This window comes from Heliangelus exortis, chromosome W (assembly GCF_036169615.1).
Source record: "Heliangelus exortis chromosome W, bHelExo1.hap1, whole genome shotgun sequence".
NCBI lineage: Eukaryota > Metazoa > Chordata > Aves > Apodiformes > Trochilidae > Heliangelus > Heliangelus exortis.
The window spans coordinates 4,540,020-4,567,693 of NC_092453.1; the positions used below are offsets into that span (position 1 = coordinate 4,540,020).

General features: G+C 45.9%; 1 protein-coding gene across 1 annotated transcript; it reads right to left on the reverse strand.

Annotated features, from left to right (window-relative positions):
• LOC139789143 (calcyphosin-like protein) lies at positions 1–27,181 on the reverse strand. Its single transcript, XM_071729669.1, is given in 5 exon segments — positions 1–146; positions 149–259; positions 12,609–12,751; positions 24,757–24,914; positions 27,164–27,181. Coding segments are annotated over 5 exon segments (576 nt in total).
• Positions 27,182–27,674: the final 493 nt, after the last annotated feature.

Here is a 27,674-nt window from a genome sequence, read left to right on the forward strand (position 1 = left end):
TTAGTTGTATGATCGGAGTTTCCATGTGTTTTTCATCATTATGAAAAAATAGATATCTGTGTCTATTGAAGCGCTTACTTCTGCATAGTAGTTCATGAATGCTTCTGTTGTGACCTTCCCATTTTTGTCACAGATTGAATCAAATTATTCAGAAATGCCCTAAAAACCTGTACTTCAGTAGAGTCTCCATTTTGGTATTTTGTGTGATTCTTAGAATCATAGAACTGGCTGGGTTGGAAGGGACCTCTGAGATCATCAAGTCCAACCCTTGATCCACTACTGCTGCAGTTACTAGACCATGGCACTGAGTGCCACATCCAGTCTCTTTTTAAATATCTCCAGGGATGGAGAATCCACTATTCCCGGGGCAGCCCATTCCAATGCTTGATCACTCTCTCAGTAAAGAAATTCTTTCTAATGTCCAACCTAAACCTCCCCCGGCACAACTTGAGACCGTGCCCTCTTGTCTTGCTGAGGGTTGCCTGGGAAAATAGACCAACCCCCACCTGCCTACAAACTCCGTTCAGGTAGTTGTAGAGAGTGATGAGGTCTCCTCTGATCCTCCTCTTCTCCAGGCTGAACAGCCTCAGCTCCCTCAGCGTCTCCTCATAGGATCTATGCTCGAGTCCCTTCACCAGCCTAGTTGCCCTCCTTTGGACCTGCTCCAGGACCTCGATATCCTTCCTGAACTGAGGGGCCCAGAACTGGACACAGTACTCGAGGTGTGGCCTCACCAGAACTGAGTACAGGGGCAGAATCACTTCCTTGGACCTGCTGGCCACGCTGTTCCTGATACAGGCCAGGATGCCATTGGCCTTCTTGGCTACCTGGGCACACTGTTGGCTCATGTTCAGCTTCCTGTCAATCCAGACTCTAAGGTCCCTCTCTGTCTGGCTGCTCTCCAACCACTCTATGCCCAGCCTGTAGCGCTGCATGGGGTTGTTGTGGCCAAAGTGCAGGACCCGGCACTTGGCCTTGTTGAACCTCATCCCGTTGCAATCAGCCCAACTCTCCAGTCTGTCCAGGTCCCTCTGCAGAGCCCTCCTGCCTTCCAGCTGATCCACACTTCCCCCCAGCTTAGTGTCATCTGCAAACTTGCTGATGATGGACTTAATCCCCTCATCTAAATCATTAATAAAGATATTAAATAGAACTGGTCTCAACACTGATCCCTGGGGGACACCACTGGTGACCGGCCGCCAACTGGATGCAGCACCGTTCAGCACCACTCTCTGGGCCCGGCCCTCCAGCCAGTTCCTAACCCAGCGCAGAGTGCCCCTGTCCAAGCTTTGGGCTGACACCTTTTCAGGAGAATGCTGTGGGAGATGGTGTCAAAGGCCTTGCTGAAGTCCAGGTAGACCACATCCACAGCCTTCCCAGGCGGGTCACCTGATCATAAAAGGAGATCAGGTTGGTCAGACAGGACCTATCCTTCCTAAAACCTTGCTGGCTGGGTCTAATCCCTTGCCCATCCTGCAGGTGCTGTGTGATTACACTGAGGATGATCTGTTCCATAACCCTGCCAGGCACTGAGGTCAGGCTGACGGGCCTGTAGTTTTCCGGGTCCTCCTTCTGGTCCTTTTTGTGGATTGGCGTGACATTCGCCAACTTCCAGTCATCTGGGATGTCCCCAGAGAGCCAGGACTGTTGATAGATGATAGAGAGAGGCTTGGCGAGCTCTTCTGCCAGCTCTCTCATCACCCTTGGGTGGATCCCATCTGGTCCCATAGACTTGTGGGGATCCAAGCAGTTCGATAGGTCACTGACTGTTTCCTTCTGGATTACAGGGGGGCTGTTTAGATTCTTGTCACCTTCTATAAGCTCCAGAAGCCAGCTGTCCTCATGATAACCTGTCTTACTGTTGAAAACTGAGGCAAAGAAGGTGTTAAATACCTCAGCTTTTTCTTCATCTTTGACAACTATATTCCCGCCCATGTCCAGTAAAGAATGGATGTTTTCCTTGCCCCTCCTTTTGCCATTGATGTATCTGTAGAAGGACTTCTTGTTATCCTTCACAGAGGTGGCGAGATTCAGTTCAAGTTGTGCCTTTGTCTCTCTAATTTTCTTTCTACACAACCTAACTATATTCCTAAATTCCTCCTGAGTAGTTAGCCCTTTTTTCCATAATTGGTAGGCCCTCTTCTTAACCCTAATTTCTTTCAAAGTCTCCCTGTTCAGCCAGACCGGTCATCTTCCCCACCGGCTTGCCTTTCGGCACACTGGGACAGCCTGCTCCTGTGCTTTCAAAACTTGCTCCTTGAAGTACGTCCATCCCTCCTGGACCCCTTTGTTTTCAAGGGCTGTATCCCAGGGTATACTCTGGACTAGTTTTCTGAATAAGCCAAAATCTGCCCTCCGGAAGTCCAACGTAGAGGTTTTATTGACGACCCTCCTTGTATCCCTGAGTATTGAAAACTCTATTATTTCGTGATCACCGAGTCCCAGATGTCCACCGACCACTACATCTCTCACCAGCCCCTCTCTGTTTGTGAAAAGAAGGTCAAGTGGGGCTCCATCCCTGGTAGGCTCATTTACCAGCTGGAGCAGGAAATTATCTTCTATACACTATAGGAATCTCCTAGACTGCCTCCTCTCTGAGGTGTGGAGTTCCCAGCAGATGTCCGGCAGGTTAAAGTCACCCACGAGAACAAGGGACGAAGATTTTGACACATCTGCCAACTGCTCGTAGAATAATTCATCACCCTCATCCTCCTGACTGGGTGGTCTGTAACAGACTCCCACCAGGATGTCAGCTTTGTTTGCCTTCCCCCTGATTCTGGCCCACAGGCACTCTACCTTATTATTACCAACTTCAACTTCTACAGAGTCAAGAGACTCTCTAACATATAGGGCTACCCCTCCACCTCTCCTTCCCTGCCTGTCCCTTCTGAAGAGCCTGTAGCCACCCATGGCAGCACTCCAGTCATGGGACTCATCCCACCACGTTTCCGTGACAGCGATTACATCATATCTTTCCTGCTGCACGATGGCTTCCAGCTCCTCCTGTTTGTTGCCCATGCTGCGTGCATTGGTGTACATGCACTTCAGCTGGGCTACTGGTTTGTCCCTTAACTTGCGCTGTCCACCCTTGGGCTCCTTTCTGGAGAGCCCAGTTTCAACCCCATCCCCTTTCAAACCTAGTTTAAAGCCCTCCTTATCAGGCCCACCAACTTATGGGCTAGAGTCCTTTTCCCCCTGTTAGATAGACGCAGCCCACCTGGTATGCTGAAATTTGGCCCATAGTCAAAAAACCCAAAGTTCCTCCGGTGGCACCAATCCCTTAGCCACCTATTGATGAGATAGGCTTTCCTATTCCTCTCCTCATTCATCCCCTCTACTGCAGGAACTGAGGCTACACCACCTGTGCTCCTGTCCCATGGACTAATCGACCCAGGGCCTTGAAGTCCTTTTTAATCACCCTGGTACTTCTTCCATTAATGTCATCACTGCCAGCCTGGACTACCAGCAGTGGATAATAATCTGAGGGCCGGATTAGCTGAGGGAGTCTCCTACTAATATCCCTCACCTGGGCACCAGGAAGGCAGCAGACCTCCCTGTGGGATGGGTCTGGTCAACATATAGTGCGGGAACAGTGAAAAAAACGCGCGCAACCAATATGGTTGATAAACGAACTTCTGGTTTATTGCGCAGCAACTTTCGCATATATAGTGCTTCTGTGACCACGCCCCCGCCACCATACAGCAACATAACGTTTTATTGGACACCCGGTGTGTTTACCTGTAGCACAGCAAATCCCTGGTGCAGGTAGCACCGGAGTATGGGCCGATCTAATTGGCCTCCCAAACATGGGGTTGGGCACAGTAAAGGGGTCACACCCCCTATCTCTTCAAGAACATTCAGGAATATTCTCCAACATTCTCCAACCTCTCTAACATTCTACAACATATCCCCCCTTTTCTTTTTGCACAAGCCCATGTTTGGTTTAAAAACTTTTGCAGTGCTAATTTTCAAACAAATATAGTGCAAATAACAAAACATGCAAAACTTAAGGATACATTCAATAATATAATGCCCTTTTAAAACAATCTAAAAACTATTCAAACCACTCAAGTGATGAATCAAACAGATTGATACATTCAATGTTATCAACCAGATTTCGTTGCCTTAATCAAGTAAGAGTCGACTTCTCATTTATGACATGTCTCTGTTTCATACAGTCATTCATACTCACACACTCTTTAACAGAGGTCTGTTCAATATTAGGAAGGTCTGGCGTCCACTAGTGCAGAGAGCCAAAAGAGGGATAGGAGAGGCTTAGCCAATGAAATCTTGTCGGGTGGCCCCTATGAGCATCTCCAGGTCTCACTGGCTCATAGCATAATGGAGTCCTAGGTCCTTCATAGTTGCCAAATTAAATTGTGTTAAACTTAGGATTGTAACATTCAATTACTACATTCATATCGGGCGGAGTCTGGGGTTTTTTTGTTTTTTTGTTTTTGTTTTTTTTTTTTGGTGTGTTTTTTTGTTTGTTTGTTTGTTTTTTCATGTTTTAAAAAGCAGTATGTATTAATTTTACTATGTGCTACCTAATTTTTTTTTTTCTTTTTCTTTTCTCTTCTTCTTTTCTTTTTCTTCTCTCTTGTCTTTTCTCTTTTTTTTTTGGGTTTTTTTTTTTTTTTTTTTTTGTTTGTTAGATCCCGGGTCTCGTAACTTCTTAATATACTTCTTATGTAACTGTTCACAATCTTTTGGTATTTAGTAGAGGTCCATGTCCTTGTTCCTCAAACCATTCTTCAAAAAACCCTTTATCTTTTTGTACAATCATCATATTGGCAGCTTTGGCAAATAACTTCTTAAGTATCACTAACACACAACTAAGATACACTAAAGTTACCAACATGATACAAAGCACAAGCAAACCAGTTTTACATAAACTTTGAAGCCATTCAGTGAGGCCAAACCAATTGACTAATTCATCTATGCCAAAGAATCCTACATCTTGCTTGATATTTTGAGCATGTTCTACTAACTGTTGTATCTCCTTATGTATCGATTTAGAGTGATCACTCAAGTTCATACAACACATGCCATCAAAATCTTCACAACCATGGCCATGAGCTAAAAACAAAAAATCAATAGCAGCTCTATTTTCTAATACTGCATGTTGTACAGAAGATAAATCATCATCTAATTCAGATAGTACTTTGCTAGTATCACTAGCATGCTTTACTACCCAACAACTTAGTTTCTCTAAGTTTCGATGTGCACAAGCAGCAGCTGCTCATGGCAAAAAGATAGAAGTAACGATCACCTGCCATTTGGACCAAAGGTCAACATCATCATCACATCCCTGCGCTAGTATTTGGGCCAGGCCTCGCTTCCACCATACACGATGGGTACTGTTCGGGTGTGCGTGAGGCATAGCTAAGCTCAGTTGACCAATGTTGCAAGGCCCTCCAATGGGACGGGACGGTATACCTGACCATGCCCGATCTCCGCAAATTAAAAAGTACCCTGATGGTAATTTCCTAGGAAACTGTGTCCCAGGCGATGGGTTAGTAGCACCACGGAGGGTGTAGTTGCACCATTGGCTGAAATTGCCCATTGGGAAAACATTGGTAGTAACGCATTGTCTCCCCATAACTTCTGTGCAATCAGTGGACAAGCTACTCATCCAGAGACAATAAGTGGCATTTAGAGAGTCTACAAGGCTTAATTCTTGGGGATCGGGCCCAACAGGCAGACGACTAACCCAAGTGTCGTAGTCACTTCAGCACGTGACTAGACTGGCCTTGGTGGAACATAGACTCTCGGTGTGAAATTGCACTTGTGTGTGGTTCATTGCTGCTTGAAACATTGGCCACGTCTCTTTGGAGGCTGGTACACACACTAAACACGTAATAAAAGGCGATTGGGGTGTCGCTAGACTGGCACAAAAAGAAGTGGTGTTAAGCTGACGCGCAAGGGTAACCCAGACATTCTGTCGAGGGTCAAAGTTCGGGAAGGCAAAACAATCAAAGTTTAAAATGACAATGAAACCTATGATGAAGTCAACACGGCAGTTTCTATCTTTGAACATGTTGAGCACTTAAAGCGGCTGTCTCTGCTCTTGAGCTTATGCTTTCAAATTTGGCGGAGCAGGTGCCGGCCGAGTCTACTTGCTGGGAACCTACAAGGTACCTGTAGGGGTGGAAACAGACGTGACTTTTGGCGTAGACATTTAACTTCTCCTGCTTCTTGCCATATACCTGTTGCAGGATCTCTACAGATAACACATAGTGGGAGTTCCTGGGACTCTGCTCGTTGGGCCACTGTCCCATGAACATAGGCTGGCTGATCCCCAAATATACACAGATAAATCAAGACAAATAGAGTCTTTGATAATCGCTCCTGTGGGTCTTGTAAATCTGTGAATTTGATTACCTAATCCTTTAAGCAAACACTAGAGTCTGTAGGATATCATCCTCTTATGCGGACAGGAGTTCATGGCACCATTGCTCTTTGTCTTCCCTAGTTACTGCAGCTCGTCGTGGGCGTTTTCCTGCATCGGTAAAGACCGTTAATGCATCTTGAAGGGGTTCCTCAGATCGTTTTGGAACAGGAATCCATCCATGCGAGGACATCCACTTCAACACAGTAAACCGCAACGGGGAAAGATCAATGGTTTGCGCAGCTTCTAGGAGACTTGTCTGTAGGGCTGGAGAGTGCTGCAAATACCATTCCATTCTCCTTGCTTCATTGGAAGATAAATTGTGCTAGGTTCATCTACAGTAATTTGTATAATAGGGGTTTGGCCTTTACAAATTAAAAGGGCCAATACCTCAATCTTTGTTTGGATTGTAGTTTTTGGCTGTAGTGGTCCGAAGATCCATTCTAACACATGGATATCAGCAGACCCAGTCTCCCCCTTTTTCTTTTTGGACTGCGTGAGAGCTCCGAGTAAATGTTGTTTACCCATAAGGATGGTTAAGTCTATGGGTAAGTTTACATCACGGCGATCCACGGAGCGCTGAGAAATTGTCAGGCCAATTTCAGTTATGGCCTGTTGTTGAGCTGTCGAAAGGGTGACAGGGGAGGCAGGATCAGTGCCTTTAAGAAGTGGTCGTAATAGTTCTAGTTGATCATTTGTTATACCGACCACAGGGCGCAACCATTGAACGTCACCTAAAAATCGTTGTACATCATGCAAGGTCTTAAGAGTCAAATGGAGAGCAGCTTTTTGCGATCTAACTTGTGACTCAGTGATATGCCATCCTAGGTACTTCCATGGTGGTGTACGTTGTATCTTTTCAGGTGCTATTTGGAGTCCCTGCTGACTTAGCTGTTGTGCTAAAAAGTGTTCCTGCTGCTCAGTAAACGGGTCTTGCTGTGCTATTAGGATGTGATCCATGTAATGATAAATTAAGGCATCTGGCCATGCTTGCCGTACTGGCAATAATGCTGCATCTACAAACAGTTGACACAAAGTTGGGCTGTTTTTCATGCCCTGTGGGAGCACTACCCACTCAAATTGTGAAGCAGGGGCTTCTCTGTTAAGGGCTGGAAGTGTAAATGCAAATAGCTTTGTGTCTTGCGGGTGTATGTGTAAAGTAAAAAAGCAGTCCTTTAAGTCCACTAAAAGTAGATGCCAATGCTCTGGAAGCATCGCGGGGTTAGGCATTCCAGGCTGAAGAGCTCCCATTGCTTCCATCTGGGAATTAACTGCACGTAAATCATGTAATAAACGGTACCTGCCAGACTTCTTTTTAATTACGAAGATTGGAGTATTCCAAGGGCTAGTTGATGTTTGTATGTGCCCTTGCTCTAGCTGTTCTTGTACTAAGACGTGTGCTTGTCTGAGGCTTTCTCGCTTCAGAGGCCACTGCTAGATCCATATTGGCTGTGATGATAACCATGTCAATGGGATCGGGAAAGCCCAAGGAGTGACCGCTAATAAAAATGGTCTCTTGTGATCAAGCGTGCCCCGATCTAAATTTAGTATGTCTCAGCCAACAAGGGCCTGTACGTTTGTAGGCAATGGCATGATGGTGATGAATAGAGTGCATGTACAGTTATCAAGGGTAAGACGAATCTTTTGTGTGCTTCGTTTTACCTGGGCTGCACCTCCTACCCCTTCAACTCCAGATATCATTGGGGCAGCTGGCCAGTGACGAGCCCACAGCTTCTCATCCACAATAGTGATGTCTGCTCCTGTGTCCAGTAGCGCTGTAAGGTGACACTGGTCCTGCTGATGTTCTAATAATATTGGTGCTTTGGGGCGTTTATCCATTGGGACGCATAATAAGGCCATTTGTCCTGTAGAGCCAAACGCTGCTGTTCGTCGGGGAACTGTCGAAGAGGCGGCTGCTGCATCGGTTAATTGTTGTGTCGGGACTAGTTGGGCAATTTGAGTTCCTTTTGGAATTACCATAGGTGGTGTCAAAGTCATAGCCACAATACAAATTTGTCCAGTATAGTCACTGTCTATTACTCCTGGCAAGACAAACAAACCCTTAAGTCCAGCAGACGATCGTCCTAATAAAAGGGCTCCACACGGTTTTCCCTCATATTTCACTGGACTGGTGATACCCGTAGGGATCCTTTGGGGTTTGATGTCAATGAGAGTCACATCTACTGCGGTTGCCAGGTCCAGCCCGAGGCTTCCACTGGTTGCTGGTTGGAGGGAGGTGGGTGGCTGGAGTTGTCATTGAAGGGAGGCGGAATTGGATGATTGTCGAAGGGAGGTAGAGATGGCTGGTTGCTGGAGGGAAGTGTGGGTGGATGATTGTTAGAGGTAGGTGGGGGTGGCTGATTGTTGGAAGGGAGTGGAAGTGGCTGGTTGCTGGGGGGGGGTGGAAGTGGCTGGTTGCTGGAGGGGAGTGGAAGTGTCTGGTTGCTGTTGTTCGAAGGGGTCTGTGGGAAAAAATCCGCGGAGGCTTAAAGGATGACATGCAGTCACCAATATGGTTAAAGTGAAGTCGTTTATTAACAGTGGACACTCGCTTTATATAGAGCCTTTGTTTATATAACGATATCTTGCAGGTGGCTACATCTTGGACACAAATTCTGTTCTCACAGATCTTCTGCTGGCTTCCTCATTATCCTGTTATTTCTTCTTTTCTACTGCCAGCTCCCTTATCTTTTTCCCATAGCTCACCTTTCAGTAACCTTGCAAGTGGGTCTCAAGGCCCTTAGTTTACTCTAGCTAAAGCTAAAGAGTCAGGATTGCTCACATGTCTGTTTTCTTCCAGACAGTTTCCCAACAGGGGTCCACACTAGAGCTGCAGTTGGGGTCTTTGCGCCACGGCTCCTCGCGCTCCTCGATCCGTTTCCCTGGTATCTGCAGACTTCGGTAGCATGAGTGTTCATATTATAGTGTTGACACCAGACTGGCTTTGCTACAATGCCTTCGAAGATGTCCAGTGTGTCCACAGCGAAAACATTTGTCGGTTGATCGTTGCGACTGTCTGGTGTCGGCAGGACGTAACGGGGCTAAGGCTGCAAAGGCTTGCTGCTGGATTGTGAGAGCTTGCTGTTGCTGGATTGCAAGAGCTTGCTGGTGGGCTTGCTGTTGGGCTATAAAGGCCTGATGTTGGGCTGCAAGAGCTTGCTGCTGGGCTTGCACCATACCTTTCCCTACATCTTGTATTGCCTCAAATAACATTGCCTGAGTCCCTACTGGTACTTTAGATAACCGTTCCAGCATCTCCTCAATTGATGCTTCCGATGGCATGGAGGAAATTATATTTTTCGTGGGGGTATTGCTGTTCTCTAAGATACACTGACGGAGCAATGTAGTTTTCATTTGATCTGGTACAGAAGCCTGGTTGATGGCATCAGTGAGTTTATCTACAAACTGTGAGAACGGCTCATCTCTGCCTTGCTTAATTGACATATAAGATGGGACAACTGGTATAGTTCTATCTTTACTCATAGCTTCCCTTGCAAGTGTCATGGACTCTCTTATTATCTGTGGGCCTAATCTTGCTTGTGCCACAAAATTAGCATATTGTCCACAACCCATCAGTTGATTTATTGTTATCCCATACAGGGGGTCATTTTGTTCTCTAGGAATTTCTATGAATCGGTTACATAATGTTTGCCAGTGGGCTTGCCATAACAGTAAAGCTGATTGAGTCATGATCATTCTCATAATTCCTTTTATGTTCTCTGGAAGCAACAGTCCTGAGCCCCAGATATAACTTATCATTTGCTTAAGTGGTTCACCATGCAACTCGCATTCATTTACGGTAGCTCTTAACTGTGTTAGCAATTTCCAATTTAAAGAGTGATACTCTGCCTCCACATTTCCCTGATTAGCTGTTGTATATATGATCGGGAAAACTTGTGGCAGGGTATCTAAAACTGAGGATAAATCATAATCTTTATTATTAAGGGCCTCCTCATGCGTTTGTGACCGATTAATCGTTAAGATAAGGCAAAGCCGTGCAGCAGGCTTTCATTTCTGAAAAGTGGCTGCTTGCGACGGGGGGGGTGGTGGGGGTTGGGGGGCCGGCTGGTCGGAGGAGGGAGAGGGGGGTGGAGAAGGAGGGGTGTTGCGGGCCGGGAACTTCCCCGTCAGGGGGGGTGGGGCCCAATGGAGGTCGGGACCAGCCCCGGAGCCACCCTAGCCGGATGACGCAGGACATAGGGTTTCCGGACTCTGGTTCAGTCCGCTTCCGGCGCTGCAAGCGGTCACTTCTGTCCCATCCGTACATCTCGAGCCACGTGGCTCAAGATGGCCGGCAGAGGTCACGTCAGAGGGAGGTGGGGGAGGGGGGGGGTAGCGGGTTGCATCCGAACTTCACTGGAATTTTGAGCAAGCTGTACAATTATTTCATCTCCCGGTGGGGGACAGGGATCATAATCAACCCCTAACTAACGCAAATCTGGTATCGGCTGCCCTTTTAAGGTTCTTTAAGAAACTAATAAAAAAGTCTAGAATAGAATAGAAATAGAATAGAAAGTCTAGGGCTACTTCGTTCTCTATTTTCTGCGCTCTTAACTATCCCTTTATTATTTTGGTGCAGCCTTAATCCAAGCCTTTTACGGGCTTTTTGTACGAGCCTTTTGTGGGCTTTTTGCAACTTTTTATGACTAAAAACCGGTAGCCCTTCCCCAGCAGCAAACGAACTCGTTCATTTTTCTTTCAGTTGCGAATCGCCTCTCTACGCCTGCGTCGAGAGGAAATTATTGCCCTCCAAAACGTTGCTTTTTCGGTGCTTTCCTGGAGCCCCCGTTCCCAGCCAAGTTATTTGGTTTCAGTGGTTTTACCTGCCGAGCTGTGATTGGTGCTATTGATGGTTCGGTCCTCCACAAGGCTTCCCTAGTGAAGATCAGTCTTCCGCAGGATTTGCCTGTTGATTTCGAAACTTTTCAGACTTTTTCAAGGCTCTTCAGACTTTCTGATTGTTCAGGGCCTTTGCACGGCTCGGACGCCAGTTGCGGGAGCGGTGAAGAAAACGTGTGCAACCAATACGGTTGATAAACGAACTTCTGGTTTATTGCGCAGCAACTTTCGCTTATATAGTGCTTCTGTGACCACGCCCCCGCCACCATATAACAACATAAAGTTTTATTGGACACCCGGTGTGTTTTCCTGTAGCACAGCGAATCCCTGGTGCAGGTAGCACCGGAGTATGGGCCGATCTAATTGGCCTCCCAAACATGGGGTTGGGCACAGTAAAGGGGTCACACCCCCTATCTCTTTGAGAATATTCAGGAATATTCTCCAACATTCTCCAACCTCTCTAACATTCTACAACAATATAGGGCCCTCGGTTCCCCTCAGAAGGGAGTCACCAACTACAACTACCCTTCCTTTATTCTTTGTAGCTGTAGTTGTAACCCATCTGGTAGACAGGGGGCTAGCAGGAGACCTTGCAGACAGATCTTTCTCTTGTCTGTCCTCTGCCTGATTCTCTGAGTCCAGGGCCTCATATCTGTTCTCTAAGGGCACCTGGGGGGGTGGTGGAGGTTTGGAGGGGATTCTTTTACCTCTCCGATGACGGACCTGTTTCCATTCCCCCTCATCCCTTTTGTTAGCGTCAACTGCCTGATGGCTGGAGGGGCAAGGCTTCACTGTCACCTTCTGGTATTCTTTCAGGGTCAAAAGGGTGTGACTCCACCAGTCAATCTCCCTTTCACTGCCCCTAATACTTCTTAGTCTTTCCACCTCCTCCTTGAGGTCCGCCACCATGCTTAGCAAGTCATTAACCTGCTCGCATCACACACAGACCCCATTCTCACTGTCCTCAGGTGCTAACACCAGGCTTAAACACTCTGTGCAGCCAGAGGCCTGGACAGCTACGTCCATCTTCGTGTTCTTCTTAAGGGGTTCCCTGAGTGTGGACACACCCTTCGTCTCAACAGCAACAGCTTTCACTTTTTTTGAAACCATTACTGGCTGTGCCCCTCCTGCTTGCTCTGCCTGCGCCAACTGCCTCGCTAACTGCCGTGTTAATTTCCTGTTTGCCAGCTCCTGTTTGCGGCGCTCCGGGTCGCTGGCTCTCCGGGCAGTCGCTTATATCCCTCGTGGCTAAGGCTGGGTGCCACCCCCTTATCAGCTGATTGGCCTCACCGGAGACCCTTCAGCAGAAAAGTTGCGCAGCACGCTCCCTGTAGCCATTTGAATTCTTGCATAATACACCCCCCCCCCATGTCTTATTTTGTTGTGACACGATCTTTGGTCTTATCTAAAATGCTAAATGCCTGCATGATGATATCTTTTCTTGCATTCAACTTGAGAGGTCTCATTGTAATAAGAAATTCATCAAAATCAATTGTTCTACTGCTATCTTTATCAAATATTGTTGTAGAATGTTGTAGAATGCTCTCGAATGTTCCCGAAAAGGTAGGGGGTGTGACCCCTTTGCCGTGCCCAACCCCATGTTTGAGGGGCCGATTAGATCGGCCCATAATCCTGTGCTACCTGCACCAGGGATTCGCTGTCCTACAGGTAAACACACTGGGTGTCCAATAAAACGTTATGTTGGTGTGTGGTGGCAGGGGTGTGGTCACAGAAACACTATATAAATAAAAGTTACTGCAATAGTTGAAGCTTGTTTACCAACCATATTGGTTGCATTAGTTTTCCCTCACCGTTTTCCAACAAGTGGCTCCCGAAAGGTGAAAAGACCCTGAACAATCAAAAAGTTTGAAAAGTTTCGAAATCAACAGGCACACGCAGTGGAAGACCGATTTTCGCCAGGGAAGCCTTGTGGAGGACCGAACCGTAGATAGCAGCAATCACAGTTTTGCAGGTAAAACCATTGAGACCAAATAATTTGGTTGGGAACGGGGGGCTCCAGGAAAGCACTGAAAAAGCAATGTTTCGGAGGGCTCGTACAAAAAGCCCGTAAAAGGCTCGGATTAAGGCTGCACCAAAATAATAAAGGGATAGTTAAGCACGCAAAAAAATGGAGAATGAAGTAGCCCTAGACTTTTTTATTAGCTTCTTAAAGAAACGTGCTGTAAAAGACTTAGACCTTAAAAAAGACCCGGCGGCGCTTGTAGAATATGTCCGCACATATCAGTTTTTTACTGACCCTGCTAAATTGTTTGATGAGAAAGAATGGAAAAATTTCGGGGATATTTTATGGCATAAGGCAATAAACGAGGATAAAACAGCTCATAAGTTAATGAAACCGTGGCTTGCAGTAATTACTTGATTGCAGCGTTACCAGACAGAGAAAAAAATTGCTGCGGTAGCCACTGCAAACTTAGAAGGCCAGCCGCTACCAGGTTTATATCAGTTAGGGATTGATTAGGATCCGTACCCCCCCATGGGGGAAAAGATAATTGGACAGCTTGCTCAAAATTCCAGTGAAGTTCCGATGCAATCCGCTGCCCCCCCCCTCACCTCCTTCTGACCTGGCTTGTGCCGATCATCTTGAGCCACACGGCTCGGGAGGTAGGGATGGGACGGAAGTGACCGCTTCCAGCGCCGGAAGCGAACTGAACCAGGATCTGGAAACGCTACGTCACGCGTCTTCCGGTGAGAGTGGCTCCGGAGCTGGTCCCGCCGCCCAGCGGGCCCCATCTTCGGCCCTACCCCTACGCCCCGGGGACATTCCCAGCCCACAACACCCTTCCTCCCCCCTCTTCCTCCCCCTCCTCGGACCACCCGGCTCTCCCCCCACTGCCGCAAGCAGCCGTTTCCCAGAAACAAAAGCCTGCTGCACGGCTTTACCACATCTTAAGGGTTAATTGGTCCCAAATGCATGAGGAGGCCCTTAATAATAAAGATTATGATTTATCCACAGTTTTAGATACCCTGCCACAAGCCTTCCCGATCATATATGCAACAGCTAATCGGGGAAATGTGGAGGCAGAGTATCACTCTTTAAATTGGAAATTGCTAACACAATTAATAGCCACCGTAAATGAATGCGAGTTGCATGGTGAACCAGTCAAGCAAATGATAAGTTATATCTGGGGCTCAGGACTGTTGCTCCCAGAGGACATAAAAGGAATTATGAGAATGATCATGACTCAATCAGCTTTACTGTTATGGCAAGCCCACTGGCAAACATTATGTAACCGATTCATAGAAATTCCTAGAGAACAAAATGACCCCCTGTATAGGGTAACACTGAATCAACTTATGGGTTGTGGACAGTATGCTAATTTTGAAGCAGAAGCAAGATTAGGCCCACATAATAATAAGAGACAAATGTTTTCGCTGTGGACACAATGGATATCTTCGAAGGCATTGTCACAAAGCCACAGTCTGGTGTCAACACTGTAATACGAACACTCATGCTACTGAAGTCTGCAGATACCAGGGAAACGGATCGAGGAGTGCGAGGAGCCGCGGCGCAAAGACCCCAACTGCGGCTCTAGCGTGGACCCCTTCGAACAACAGCAACCAGACACTTCCACTCCCCTCCAGCAACCAGCCACTTCCACTCCCCCCCAGCAACCAGCCACTTCCACTCCCTTCCAACAATCATCCACCCACTTCCCTTCAATGACAACTCCAGCCACCCACCTCCCTCCAACCAGCAACCAGTGGAAGCCTCGGGCTGGACCTGGCAACCACAGTAGATGTGACTCGCAGTGACATCAAGCCCCAAAAGATCCCTACGGGTATCACCAGTCCAGTGAAATATGAGGGAAAACCATGTGGAGCCCTCTTATTAGGACGATTGTCTGCTGGACTTAAGGGTTTGTTTGTCTTGCCAGGAGTAATAGACAGTGACTATACTGGACAAATTTGTAACTTGGTCACTGCCTATGGTAAACACAGAAGAAACTCGAATTGCTCAGCTAGTTCCGACACAGCAACTAACTGATGCAGCAGCCACCTCTTCGACAGTTCCCCGACGAACAGCAGGGTTTGGCTCTACAGGAGAAATGCCTTTACTATGCCTCCCGATGTATCAACGCCCCAAAGCACCGATTTTATTAGAACATCAACAGGACCAGTGTCGCCTTACAGCACTACTGGATACAGGAGCAGACATCACTATTGTGGATGAGAAGCTGTGGCCTCGTCACTGGCCAACTGCCCCAATAATGTCTGGAGTTGAAGGGGTAGGAGGCGCAGCCCAGGTAAAACGAAGCACACAGAAGATTCGTATTACAGTCGACAATCCCACATGTACTCTATTTGTCACCATCATGCCATTGCCTACAAATGTAGAAGCCCTTGTTGGCCGAGATGTATTAGGTGAGATTGGGGCACGCCTGATAACAAGAGACCGCTTTTATTAGCGGTCACTTCTTAGGATTTCCTGATCCCGTTGACATGGCTATCATCGCAGCCAGTATGGATCGAGCAGTGGCCGCTAAAACAAGAAAGCCTCATGCAAGCACATGTCCTAGTACAAGAACAGCTAGAGCAAGGGCACATACAAACATCAACTAGCCCTTGGAATACTCCAATTTTCGTAATTAAAAAGAAGTCTGGCAAGTACCGTCTACTGCATGATTTACGTGCAGTTAATTCCCAGATGGAAGCAATGGGAGCTCTTCAGCCTGGAATGCCTAACCCCGCGATGCTTCCAGAGCATTGGCATCTACTTTTAGTGGACTTAAAGGACTGCTTTTTTACTTTACACATACACCCGCAAGACACAAAGCTATTTGCATTTACACTTCCAGCCCTTAACAGAGAAGCCCCTGCTTCACAATTTGAGTGGGTAGTGCTCCCACAGGGCATGAAAAACAGCCCAACTTTGTGTCAACTGTTTGTAGATGCAGCATTATTGCCAGTACGGCAAGCATGGCCAGATGCCTTAATTTATCATTACATGGATCACATCCTAATAGCACAGCAAGACCCGTTTACTGAGCAGCAGGAACACTTTTTAGCACAACAGCTAAGTCAGCAGGGACTCCAAATAGCACCTGAAAAGATACAACGTACACCACCATGGAAGTACCTAGGATGGCATATCACTGAGTCACAAGTTAGATCGCAAAAAGCTGCTCTCCATTTGACTCTTAAGACCTTGCATGATGTACAACGATTTTTAGGTGACGTTCAATGGTTGCGCCCTGTGGTCGGTATAACAAATGATCAACTAGAACTATTACGACCACTTCTTAAAGGCACTGATCCTGCCTCCCCTGTCACCCTTTCGACAGCTCAACAACAGGCCATAACTGAAATTGGCCTGACAATTTCTCAGCGCTCCGTGGATCGCCGTGATGTAAACTTACCCATAGACTTAACCATCCTTATGGGTAAACAACATTTACTCGGAGCTCTCACGCAGTCCAAAAAGAAAAAGGGGGAGACTGGGTCTGCTGATATCCATGTGTTAGAATGGATCTTCGGACCACTACAGCCAAAAACTACAATCCAAACAAAGATTGAGGTATTGGCCCTTTTAATTTGTAAAGGCCAAACCCCTATTATACAAATTACTGTAGATGAACTTAGCACAATTTATCTTCCAATGAAGCAAGGAGAGTTGGACTGGTATTTGCAGCACTCTCCAGCCCTACAGTCAAGTCTCCTAGAAGCTGCGCAAACCATTGATCTTTCCCCGTTGCGGTTTACTGTGTTGAAGTGGATGTCCTCGCATGAACGGATTCCTGTTCTAAAACGATCTGAGGAACCCCTTCAAGATGCATTAACAGTCTTTACCGATGCAGGAAAACGCCCACGACGAGCTGCAGTAACTTGGGAAGACAAAGAGCAATGGTGCCATGAACTCCTGTCCGCACAGGAGGATGATATCCTACAGACTATAGAGTTGGCAGCCATCGTTTACGCCTTCTCACGCTGGATGAATGTACGTCTTAATGTTGTCTCAGATTCCCTATACGCTGTAGGAGTTGTACAGCGAATTGAAGACTCCCATCTCAAAGACGTTCAAACCAGCGACTAAATGACTTATTTCGCCAGTTGCAGGCTGCCATCCAACAGAGAGATCAACCCTATGCTATCATTCATATTTGGAGTCACCAGTGGTCTGACGGCCTGGGAGAAGGCAATGTCCTAGCAGATAGACTAGTTTCATTATCTGTACCCATGGACTAGTTTACTAAGGCAAGAAACGCGCATGCTACCTTCCATCAGAAAGACAGAGGACTGCACCGTCACTTCCAGATTTCCATGGATGAGGCCAGAGGCATTGTGAAACTTGCCCACAGTGTAATTAAAAGGGACCTGGTCTCAGCCTCGGAGTTAATCCCCGAGGTCTTGGTTCAAATTAAAAATGGCAGATGGATGTCACTCACGTAGAAGAATTTGGAAGGCTTAAATATGTCCATGTTACTATTGATACTTAAAGCCATTTTATCTGGGCTACGGCTCAGTCTGGTGAGAAAGCGTTACAAGTGATATGGCATCTTACCCTTTGTTTCCACTCCAGTGGAAGAATGGCTTTGCTGAGCTTCAATCAGACCTTGTTCTTTGGAAATTTCACAGGGTTGGAGATTAAACCAATCATGCCGTACCTTTGGTATTTAGGGTATGTGATATGTATTTTTGCAGCTGGAATTGCTGTTGCTTTGTGGTTTGTTTTTCGTTTGAGCTGCTTAAGAACCATCGTTGCAATATGGTCCTCAATACTGATGTATATCATAGTGCATAGTGCAGTAGTGTTTCATACAGAGATAAAAAACTTGGTTGGCAATTACACTCCCAGTTTTAATTTGGGAAATTATACAATTCCATCGTATTTTGGCCTGACTCCCCCAGATTTTAGTAACAATAGCATTTCATTTCTTAATCTTCTGGTGGGTGTTGTGAATTTTTCTCATATATTGGTGAGGAGTAACACAAAAACCACAGGCATGAGATTGAGCATGCCTTTTCGGAGGCCGAGAGTTGCTGTTCGGAGAGTGAGAGCTGCTCCTTGTACAAAGAGCACCCCCACTCCTACCTCCGCAGCCGCTTCTCCCCCCCCCTCACACAAGGGCACAACTCAGATAAGGCCGGCCAGCATCGCCAGTGTTTCTGCTACAGCTGCAGCTGCTGTCTCTACCCCCACAGACACTGCTGCTGCTCAGAAAACAAGCCCTGCTGCTGCTACTGCTGCAGATACCACAGCCTCTCCCCCTCAGCCCACACAGCTACTTGTTGACCCTGTAACTAGGAGAAAAGGAAAACAATGGAAATCAGAAATGAGCCTTAACCCTTCCACGTCTGAACGAGACGACCAGGAGATACAGGAAATAGAGGATACCGCCTCTGCTCATAGAGCAGCTAAAGCAGAGTCAGCTGAGGACTCAGACTCAGAATCTGCTCAGTCCTATTCCATGAGGGACTTGTGTACTCTGAGTACAGAGACTACAGCCGTTTTGCAGGTGAACCACTTCTCTCTTGGTTATTCCGATGCTGGAGGGAAGGGGCTGCTACCATAACATTAGCTCAGAATGAAGCCAGGCAGTTGGGATCCCTGGCCAAAGATGCAGGTATTGATCGGGCATTTGGGGAAAAGGCTGGAACCACCAGCCTATGGAAGCGACTCTTGTCAGCTGTAAGGGAGAGTAACCCTATAAAGAGGAAATAGACTGCCCACAGGTCAAAGCAGCCACACTTGAAAAAGCTATCAGGTATCTGGAAGAATTGGCTGTACGAGACGTGATCTGTAATGATGATGACATTGAAGATCCTTATCACGTACCGTGCCCTAGACCTACGATGCACCACCACCTTTTAACCACACACTATCAGTAATGCTATGGGTTCCTGCAGATGTGGAGGGAACTGTGGGTGATGTGATTAAAACAGCACGAGAGTGTGAAGATGCTCACAGCCCCTTGTCGGGCCTGGGTCTCAGCTATAAAGAGAACATCTGAGAAACTGCATTCACCCTTTTTTCCTCAGACAGAAGGAGGACCCCGCATTGCAGCCATTAAGAGGAGACGCCCTCCTATGAGACGGAATCGAGAGAAACAGAATTCAGCAAGAAGAATCCTATGGGCACTCCTGAGGGAGTATGGAGAGGACATGAAAAAGTGGGATCAGAAACCTACTGTTGTCCTAGAGGAGCAAGTATGTAAGTTGCTGAGTAAGACGAAGGCAAAGGGAAGTCCTTCTAAAAAGATGGCTGCTCAAGTCTCCAGTGGGGAGTTACCCAATTCAGCTATGCTGGTGACTCAAGATCCCTCTACATCAGGTGTGAGTACTGGGGATGCAAACTCCACTAGTGCACGTACTGACAATGTTGTATGTGCTCAAGCTTAGAGGTGCCCTGCCTCCAGCCAGGTGGAGGAGAGGGACAACCGAATTTATTGGATTGTGTGGATTTGATGGTGTGGCACATTAGAGCCACAGAAGTATAAAGCCTTGGTGGACACTGGTGCACAGTGCACACTAATGCCATCGAATCAGAAAGGGACAGAATCCATCACTATTTCTGGAGTGACAGGGGGATCTAAAGAACTGACTACTGTGAAGGCTGATGTGAGCCTCACTGGAATAAAGTGTCATAAACACCCGATAGTGACTGGTCCAGATGCTCCGTGCATCCTTGGCATAGACTACCTCAAGGGAGGTGATTTTGAGGACCCAAAAGGACACCGATGGTCCTTTGGTACTGCAGCTATTAAGACTGAGAATGGAGAATGGCTGCATGCTTTGTTTGGCCTTTCAGACAAATCCTTTGTAGTGGGGTTGCTGAGAACTATAAACCAGCGGGTGCCAACTGCTACTTCAGTAGTGCATCGAAGACAATATCGTGTCAACAGAGATGCTGTGATCCCCATTCACAAGCTGATCCGGCAACTAGAGAGCCAAGGAGTGATCAGCAAGACTCACTTACCCTTCAACAGTCCTATATGGCCAGTGCGAAAGCCTAATGGAGAGTGGAGGTTGACAGTGGACTATCGTGCCCTGAATGAGGTTACACCGCCACTAAGTGCTGCTGTGCCGGACATACTAGAACTTCAGTATGAGCTGGAGTCAAAGGCAGCCAGGTGGTATGCTACTATTGACATTGGTAATGCATTTTTTGCTATCCCTATAGCACCAGAATGCAGGGCACAGTTTGCTTTCACCTGGAGAGGTGTCCAGTACACTTGGAATCGACTGCCCCAGGGGTGGAAACACAGTCCTACCATCTGCCATGGACTGATCCATGATTCCTTGGAAAAGGGTGGAGCTCCAGAACATCTGCAGTACTTTGATGACATCATTGTGTGGGGTGACACAGCAAAGGAAGTCTATGAGAAAGGTAAGAAGATAATTGAAATCCTTCTAGAGGCTGGTTTTGCTATTAAAAGGAGCAAGGTCAAGGGACCTGCACAAGAGATTCAGTTTCTGGGAGTTAAGTGGCAAGATGGATGTCGCCACATCCCAATGGACGTGATTAACAAAATAACAGCTATGGCCCCACCAACTACCAAAAAAGAAACTCAGTCCTTCTTAGGAACTGTTGGTTTCTGGAGGATGCATATTCCTCTTTAAAATCAGATTGTGAAACGTCTCTTCGAGGTTACCCGGAAGAAGAAAGACTTTAAATGGGGCTCAGAACAACAAGCTGCTTTTGAGAGTATTAAACAGGAGATTGTGCAGGCAATGGCCCTTGGACCAATTTGAACAGGGCCAGACATTAAAAATGTGCTCTACACCGGAGATGGAGGTGATGGTCCTATGCGGGAGTGGCAAAGAAAATACGTGCAACCAATATGGTTGATAAACGAACTTCTGGTTTATTGCGCAGCAACTTTCGCTTATATAGTGCTTCCGTGACCACACCCCCGCCACCAACATAACTTTTTATTGGACACCCAGTGTGTTTACCTGTAGCACAGCGAATCCCTGGTGCAGGTAGCACCAGAGTATGGGCCGATCTAATTGGCCTCCCAAACATGGGGTTGGGCATAGTAAAGGGGTTGCAGCCCCCATCTCTTCGAGAATGTTCAGGAATATTCTCCAACATTCTCCAAACCTCTCTAACATTCCACAACAGTCCTACATGGAGCCTCTGGCAAAAAGCTCCAGGAAAGACTCACGTCCGACCTCTAGGATTTTGGGGTCGAAACTACAAAGGCTCCGAAGCCAATTATACAGCCACTGAAAAAGAGATACTGGCCGCATATGAAGGAGTTAGAGCTGCTTCAGAAGTGATTGGTACTGAAGCACAGCTCCTCCTAGTGCCACGATTACCTGTACTAGGTTTTATGTACACAGGTAGAGATTCTTCCCATCATGCTACCGATGCTACCTGGAGTAAATGGATTGCTTTACTCTCACAGAGAGCTAGGATAGGAAGACTTGATCGTCCAGGAATTGTAGAAGCAATAACACATTGGCCAGAAGGCAAACACTTTGGAATGCCACCAGAAAAAGTGGTAAAACGGGCTGAAGAAGCCCCACCATACGACCAATTACCAGAGGATGAAAAACAATATGCTCTTTTCACTGATGGATCCTGTCGTCTGGTAGGAGGCCATTGAAGGTGTAAAGCTGCTATATGGAATCCTACACGACTAGTTGTAAAAACAGATGAAGGAGATGGTGAATCAAGTCAATTTGCAGAGGTGAAAGCCATCCAATTGGCTTTGGACATTGCTGAACAAGAAAAGTGGCCGAAACATTATCTCTATACTGACTCATGGATGGTAGCAAATGCCTTATGGGGTTGGTTAAAGCAGTGGAAACAAAACAACTGGCAACGTAGAGATAAACCTATCTGGGCTGCTGAACTGTGGAAAGACATTGCTGCTAGGTTAGAGAAACTTGATGTAAAAGTGCGTCACGTAGATGCCCATGTACCTTCATATCGAGCTACTGAGGAACATCCAAACAACCAACGAGCAGATGAGGCTGCTCAAGTGTTCCAAATAGATCTGGACTGGGACCATAAAGGTGAACTGTTTTTAGCCAAATGGGCCCACAATGTTTCAGGTCATCAAGGCAGGGATGGAACATATCGATGGGCTTGTGACCGAGGGGTAGATTTATCTTTGGACGCTATTGCGCAGGTTATCCACGACTGTGACATATGTGTTGCAATTAAGCAAGCTAAAAGGTTGAAACCTCTGTGGTATGAAGGGAGATGGTCAAAATATAGGTATGGGGAGGCCTGGCAAGTCGATTACATCACACTGCCTCAAACCTGCCAAGGTAAGCGCTATGTGCTTACAATGGTGGAGGCAAGTACAGGATGGCTGGAAACATATCCTGTGCCTCATGCCACAGCCCGGAACACTATTCTGGGCCTAGAGAAACAAGTCTTCTGGAGACATGGTACACCGGAAAGAATTGAGTCAGATAATGGAACTCATTTCAAAAATAGTCTTATAAATAACTGGGCCAAAGAACATGGTATTGAGTGGATATACCATATCCCCTATCATGCAACAGCCTCAGGTAAAATTGAAAGGTACAATGGACTGTTAAAAACTACCTTAAAGGCAATGGGTGGTGGAACTTTCAAAACCTGGGGCAAGCACTTGACAAAAGCTGCCTGGTTAGTTAACACCAGGGGTTCCATCAATCGAGCTGGTCCTGCTCAGTCAGATCTTCTACACACAGTAGATGGGGACAAAGTGCCTGTGGTGCATGAAAGCAGTCTGCTAGGGAAAACAGTTTAGGTTTATCCTGCCTCAGGCAAAGGCAAACCCATTTGTGGGGTTGCTTTCACTCAAGGGCCTGGACACACTTGGTGGGTGATGATGAAAGATGGAGAAGTACAATGTGTACCACAAGGGAATCTAACACTTGGTGAGAATTCCTAATTTCTGTTTGTCTAGCTTAATCAGTAATGCATGGACTCTTTGGGAGTCATGAACTTGTATCCCACCTTAACTACTGTTATGTGAGTTGTTGCATAAACTAACAGTGTTCTGTGAGTGTTTTTCAGTATGATTTTGTGATGAAGAAATCAGAACTAGATCCATCGGCTGGCACCCAGGAACTTCCTTGAAGTTAACATCTGCAACCTGCAACCTGTGGACCATGGACATGAACTGTGAAAATTGCTCCTTCTTTTGAGAATCTACTATAATAGATGAACATCTGCAATCATAAACTGAATTACTTAGTGAATTTTAGTATGGAGAGATAGTAATGATTGGAGCATGACGCAAATGGTATGGAATAAGGGGTGGAATGTCCTGGTTTGGGCCAGGATAAAGGTGATTTTCTGTCTTGTACTTTTGCTTTTAGCTAAGTCTCTTGTAAGTAGTTGCACTTCCTGAAATTTACAGCAAGTTTCTCAGACAGTGTGTGTTTCTAGGACTGATAACACGATGTTTATAGTTACTGCTAAAGACTGGTATGCAGAGCCAAGGACACTGCTCTGCTCTGAGGAAAACATAAAGAGGTCCCACCTGCATCCCTCCTTTGGGGAGAAACGGAGAAGATAGATGCCAGAACTGACCAAACAGAGTATTCCATCCCGTATACGTCATCCTCAGTATAAATTTGAGGGATCACGAGGGCCAAGCCATCAATTTCCTGCTTCCAGCTTCCGGCTGCCTGCCCTTCCTGCCTTTCTTCTTCCCTTCCTTCACCCCGGCATCCTGGAAGGATCCCGTCCGTTTGTCTGCCTGTGGTCCTGATCCGTGCCAGCCCATATCTGTGTGTTCCTGCCTCTAGTTCCTGACTGCTGCCGACTCCAGGAGTCCAGCCTGGACTTTCCCAGGGCTGCCCTGCAGCCTCGGTGGTGACGTGAGAGCTATTGGGGGAAAGGGGGGAGGAATGTGGTATCCATTTTCCTGTATATTTGTATATATTTAGTAATTTTTCCTATTTATCATTACTATTTCATTAAAGTTGTGTAGTTTAGTTTCCAACCCATAAGTCTCTCTCCCTTATTCTCTCTCCTTTCTTATCAGGGAGGAGAGAGAGATTAATAGAGAGCGTCTGTTACTCGGTTTAATTGCCGGGCCAGTGTTAAACCGTGACACTCGTTAACCAATTTGTTTGATTCATTAACCAAGTAGTTTTTAGACTGTTTCAAAACAGCATTATGATATTGATTGTATTCATAGGTTCTGCATGTTTTGTCGTTTGTATTATGTTTGTTTAAGAATTAGCACTGCAAAAGTGTTTAACCAAACATGGGCTTGTGCAAAAAGAAAAAGGGGGATATGTTGTAGAATGTTGTAGAATGCTCTCAAATGTTCCCGAAAAGGTAGGTGGTGTGACCCCTTTGCCGTGCCCAACCCCATGTTTGAGGGGCCAATTAGATCGGCCCATAATCCTGTGCTACCTGCACCAGGGATTCGCTGTGCTACAGGTTAACACACCGGGTGTCCAATAAAAAGTTATGTTGGTGTGTGGTGGCGGGGGTGTGGTCGCAGAAACACTATATAAGTAAAAGTTACTGCGCAATAAAGTTGAAGCTTGTTTACCAACCATATTGGTTGCATTAGTTTTCCCTCACCGTTTTCCAACAAAATATCTGGAAAATCTCTTCTGCTTCTTCCTTGTCTGTCATCATAGCATAATCATTTAATCGTTTCAAAAACTCTTTGAAATCAAGGGTCCTGGTGTTGTCATCATCCATAACCTGAAATACTCTGCCAAGTCCTTGCAGATGCCTACAGATCCGCTCGATAAACTGTGCAGGCAGAATCTTTCAATGTGTTCAGTTCTTCCTTCCAACCCTTGCCATTGTCTTCTGTGACTTTGGGAGTGTGGCTGGAGCCCTTGCCAGTGAAGACTACGGTAGAGAAGTTGTTGAGAACTTCATCATTCTCCATCTCACTTGTCACTAGTTTTCCTGTTTCCTTTCTGAGGGGGCCCACACCTTCCCTTGTCTTCCTTTTGCTGTTAATATACCTATAGAAATTTTTTCTATTTGCCTTGATCTCCCTGGTTAGATTTAAGTCTAACTGAGCTTTAGCTTTTCTAACCTGGTCTCTTGCTACTCAGACAGCTTCCTTATATGCCCCCCATTCTAGATGTCCTTTCTTCCATTCCTTGTAAAGTGGACCTTTTAAATCCTCCATTTCTCCCTCTAGAGTTTGTTTATCACTGCGGCCAGTGCAGCTTCCTTAGAATTGAGGGTTGCTTCAGTCTCTTGAAGTTTGGCTTGAACTCCATTTCGACCATATCTTTTTTTTTTTTTTTTTTTTGTATAGCTGCAGAGCAGGTTGCAAGGTTGCACAGCTTGATCTTCATCTTGCCTGGGCCCTCAGATCACCTTTCCTTTGTAGCCCTGATGAAAGTGGAGGAATAAAAGTTGCCAAAACCAATCATCATAGTCCATCCCTGGTGTCACGGTCTGTAACTATTATTGTTTTATATTTTGTTTTTGAGGAAATATTAGCTACTAAGCATATATGTCCTACAAATTGCAAAAGTAACCAGCTTAATGGTTTGAACAAATTAAAACAGTTTATTTCAGGGAAAATGACACCACATTTGAAAGGAGTCTTAGGAAGGAGTTAATAGCAGGAGAGAAACACAGGGAAAACAGGTTTTTAAACAAATTAATCACCCCAGGGAAGGGGCTATTAAGAAAAGAGAGCAATCAGCATTCTTTTTACCCTCCTTGCAGCTGTGATAGCTGTCTTATTGAAGTCAGTTGTCTCTCTGGTGCTCTGCTCCTTTTTGCTTCTATTTTTGCTTCACCTTTTGCTGCTGGTTTTGCTTCTGATTTTCCCCCTTTTCCTCTGCATTTTTGTAGCAAAAAGTTTTTTCTTCTCATCAGTTATTGCCAAAGTGGCAAATTGGTAAATGCAGGTCTTCCCTTTGTATTCAGTTTTTTTCCCTGGCATCCTTTAGTTCTTGTAAGTGATACCGATTTGCATTACTGGTCTGGCAGCTTATCAGGATTCATTAGCATTTTATCTTTTTAGTCCTGACAAAGGAGTGGGGTCTGTTGATGATATTTTGCCTAGGTACATTTTAATTATTGTAAACAGGGGAAAGGCAGTGCTTGTGTGGAAGGGGGGGTTTGCTGATGGAAATAAGTTTGATACATTTTTAATCAGAGTAAACTATGCCGGTGCATCCTCATGCTAGCTTGGATGTAATTTTACTTATTCAAGAGGCAATTTTTTAATTTTCAGTGTATCCACATTACATTTAACCCCGTGGCTTTTGAGTCAGCATTAATATTCATATCCCATTTTGTGTGGGTATTTTGTAGCTGTGTTGCATGGCTCATTTTTAGGAATTTGTGCTGTTTTGGCAGGTCAGTTCCATCTCTGAGGTTTCCAGTAAGGGAGCAACTGAGAACCGCCCCCCAGCCTGGCATCATTACCACCCATAGGCGCAGAGCGTTCCATTGAGCGATGCCCTTCCCCCAGCTTTTCCACTATGTGTTCAGGTTATTTCCTGGCTCAAAAGTCGATAATTTAATGTTGGGGGGGGAGGGGGAGGAAGCAGTCAATTTTACCACACATTTACCACATCTCACCTGAGGCTTTTGAGGCCAGGGGAGTGTGTTTTCAGGATATTTTTTTGTCCATTCCACAAGCGTCTGTTTCAGCTTAAGTTCTCTTGAAACAATGTATCTATCCTTTTCTCAGGGGTGTTATAAATGACCGAGACTCAATATTCTGGTAATGGTTTAATTAATTAATAAAATTGAAATTGCAATGAGCAAAACAGTGCTGGGTGCATGGGGAGTCTCCGCTCCACTCACACACACACCTCTAAAACTCTAGAATTACCTTATATTGATTACGATTCTATGAATGTTCAAAAGGAGGTGGGTTTACATACATATTAATAGGAATTATATCATGTTATTATAATCTTTTGACAAGTTAGGCACCCTCGTGTGATTATTTTTGCTATTTCAAAAAATTCCAATGCACCCAATTTTTTTGAGAAAATAATCGCTTAATGCTTTTGTACCTCAAAATGTTTGCGCATGTAAGCGTTCCAAAATTTGCCTGGTGTATGCTTTTGGAAACATCTTTCATCCATCAGGCAGCATCCATTTACCCTGTTCCAATTTTGGCCCCTATCTTCTTGAATTTTGACACTTCTTCAGTGGTGAATCTTTTGGTCCTTGATATGATCTGGTGAGGTAAATGCAATGTGGCAAATGTGTGGTAGAACAGACAGTTTACCATCCCCCACAAACACATGTTAAAAATATGCTGGCTTTTGAGCCAGGAAAGACATGCAGTGGGAAGAACTGTTGCCAGGCAACTGTTCCCAATTGCTCCTTAATGGAAACCTCGGAGACAGAATTGGCCTGCTAAAAAAGCACAGATTGGAAAAAGAGCCACACGACATAAGATAACCACACAAAATGGGAGACAAAGATAATAAATTTAGCAAGGTAACAAGGACCGAAAGATAACAATAAATAATAGAGAAGTTCTTGGGATGGCAAAATCTGTGTGTCTTCTTTAGCAAG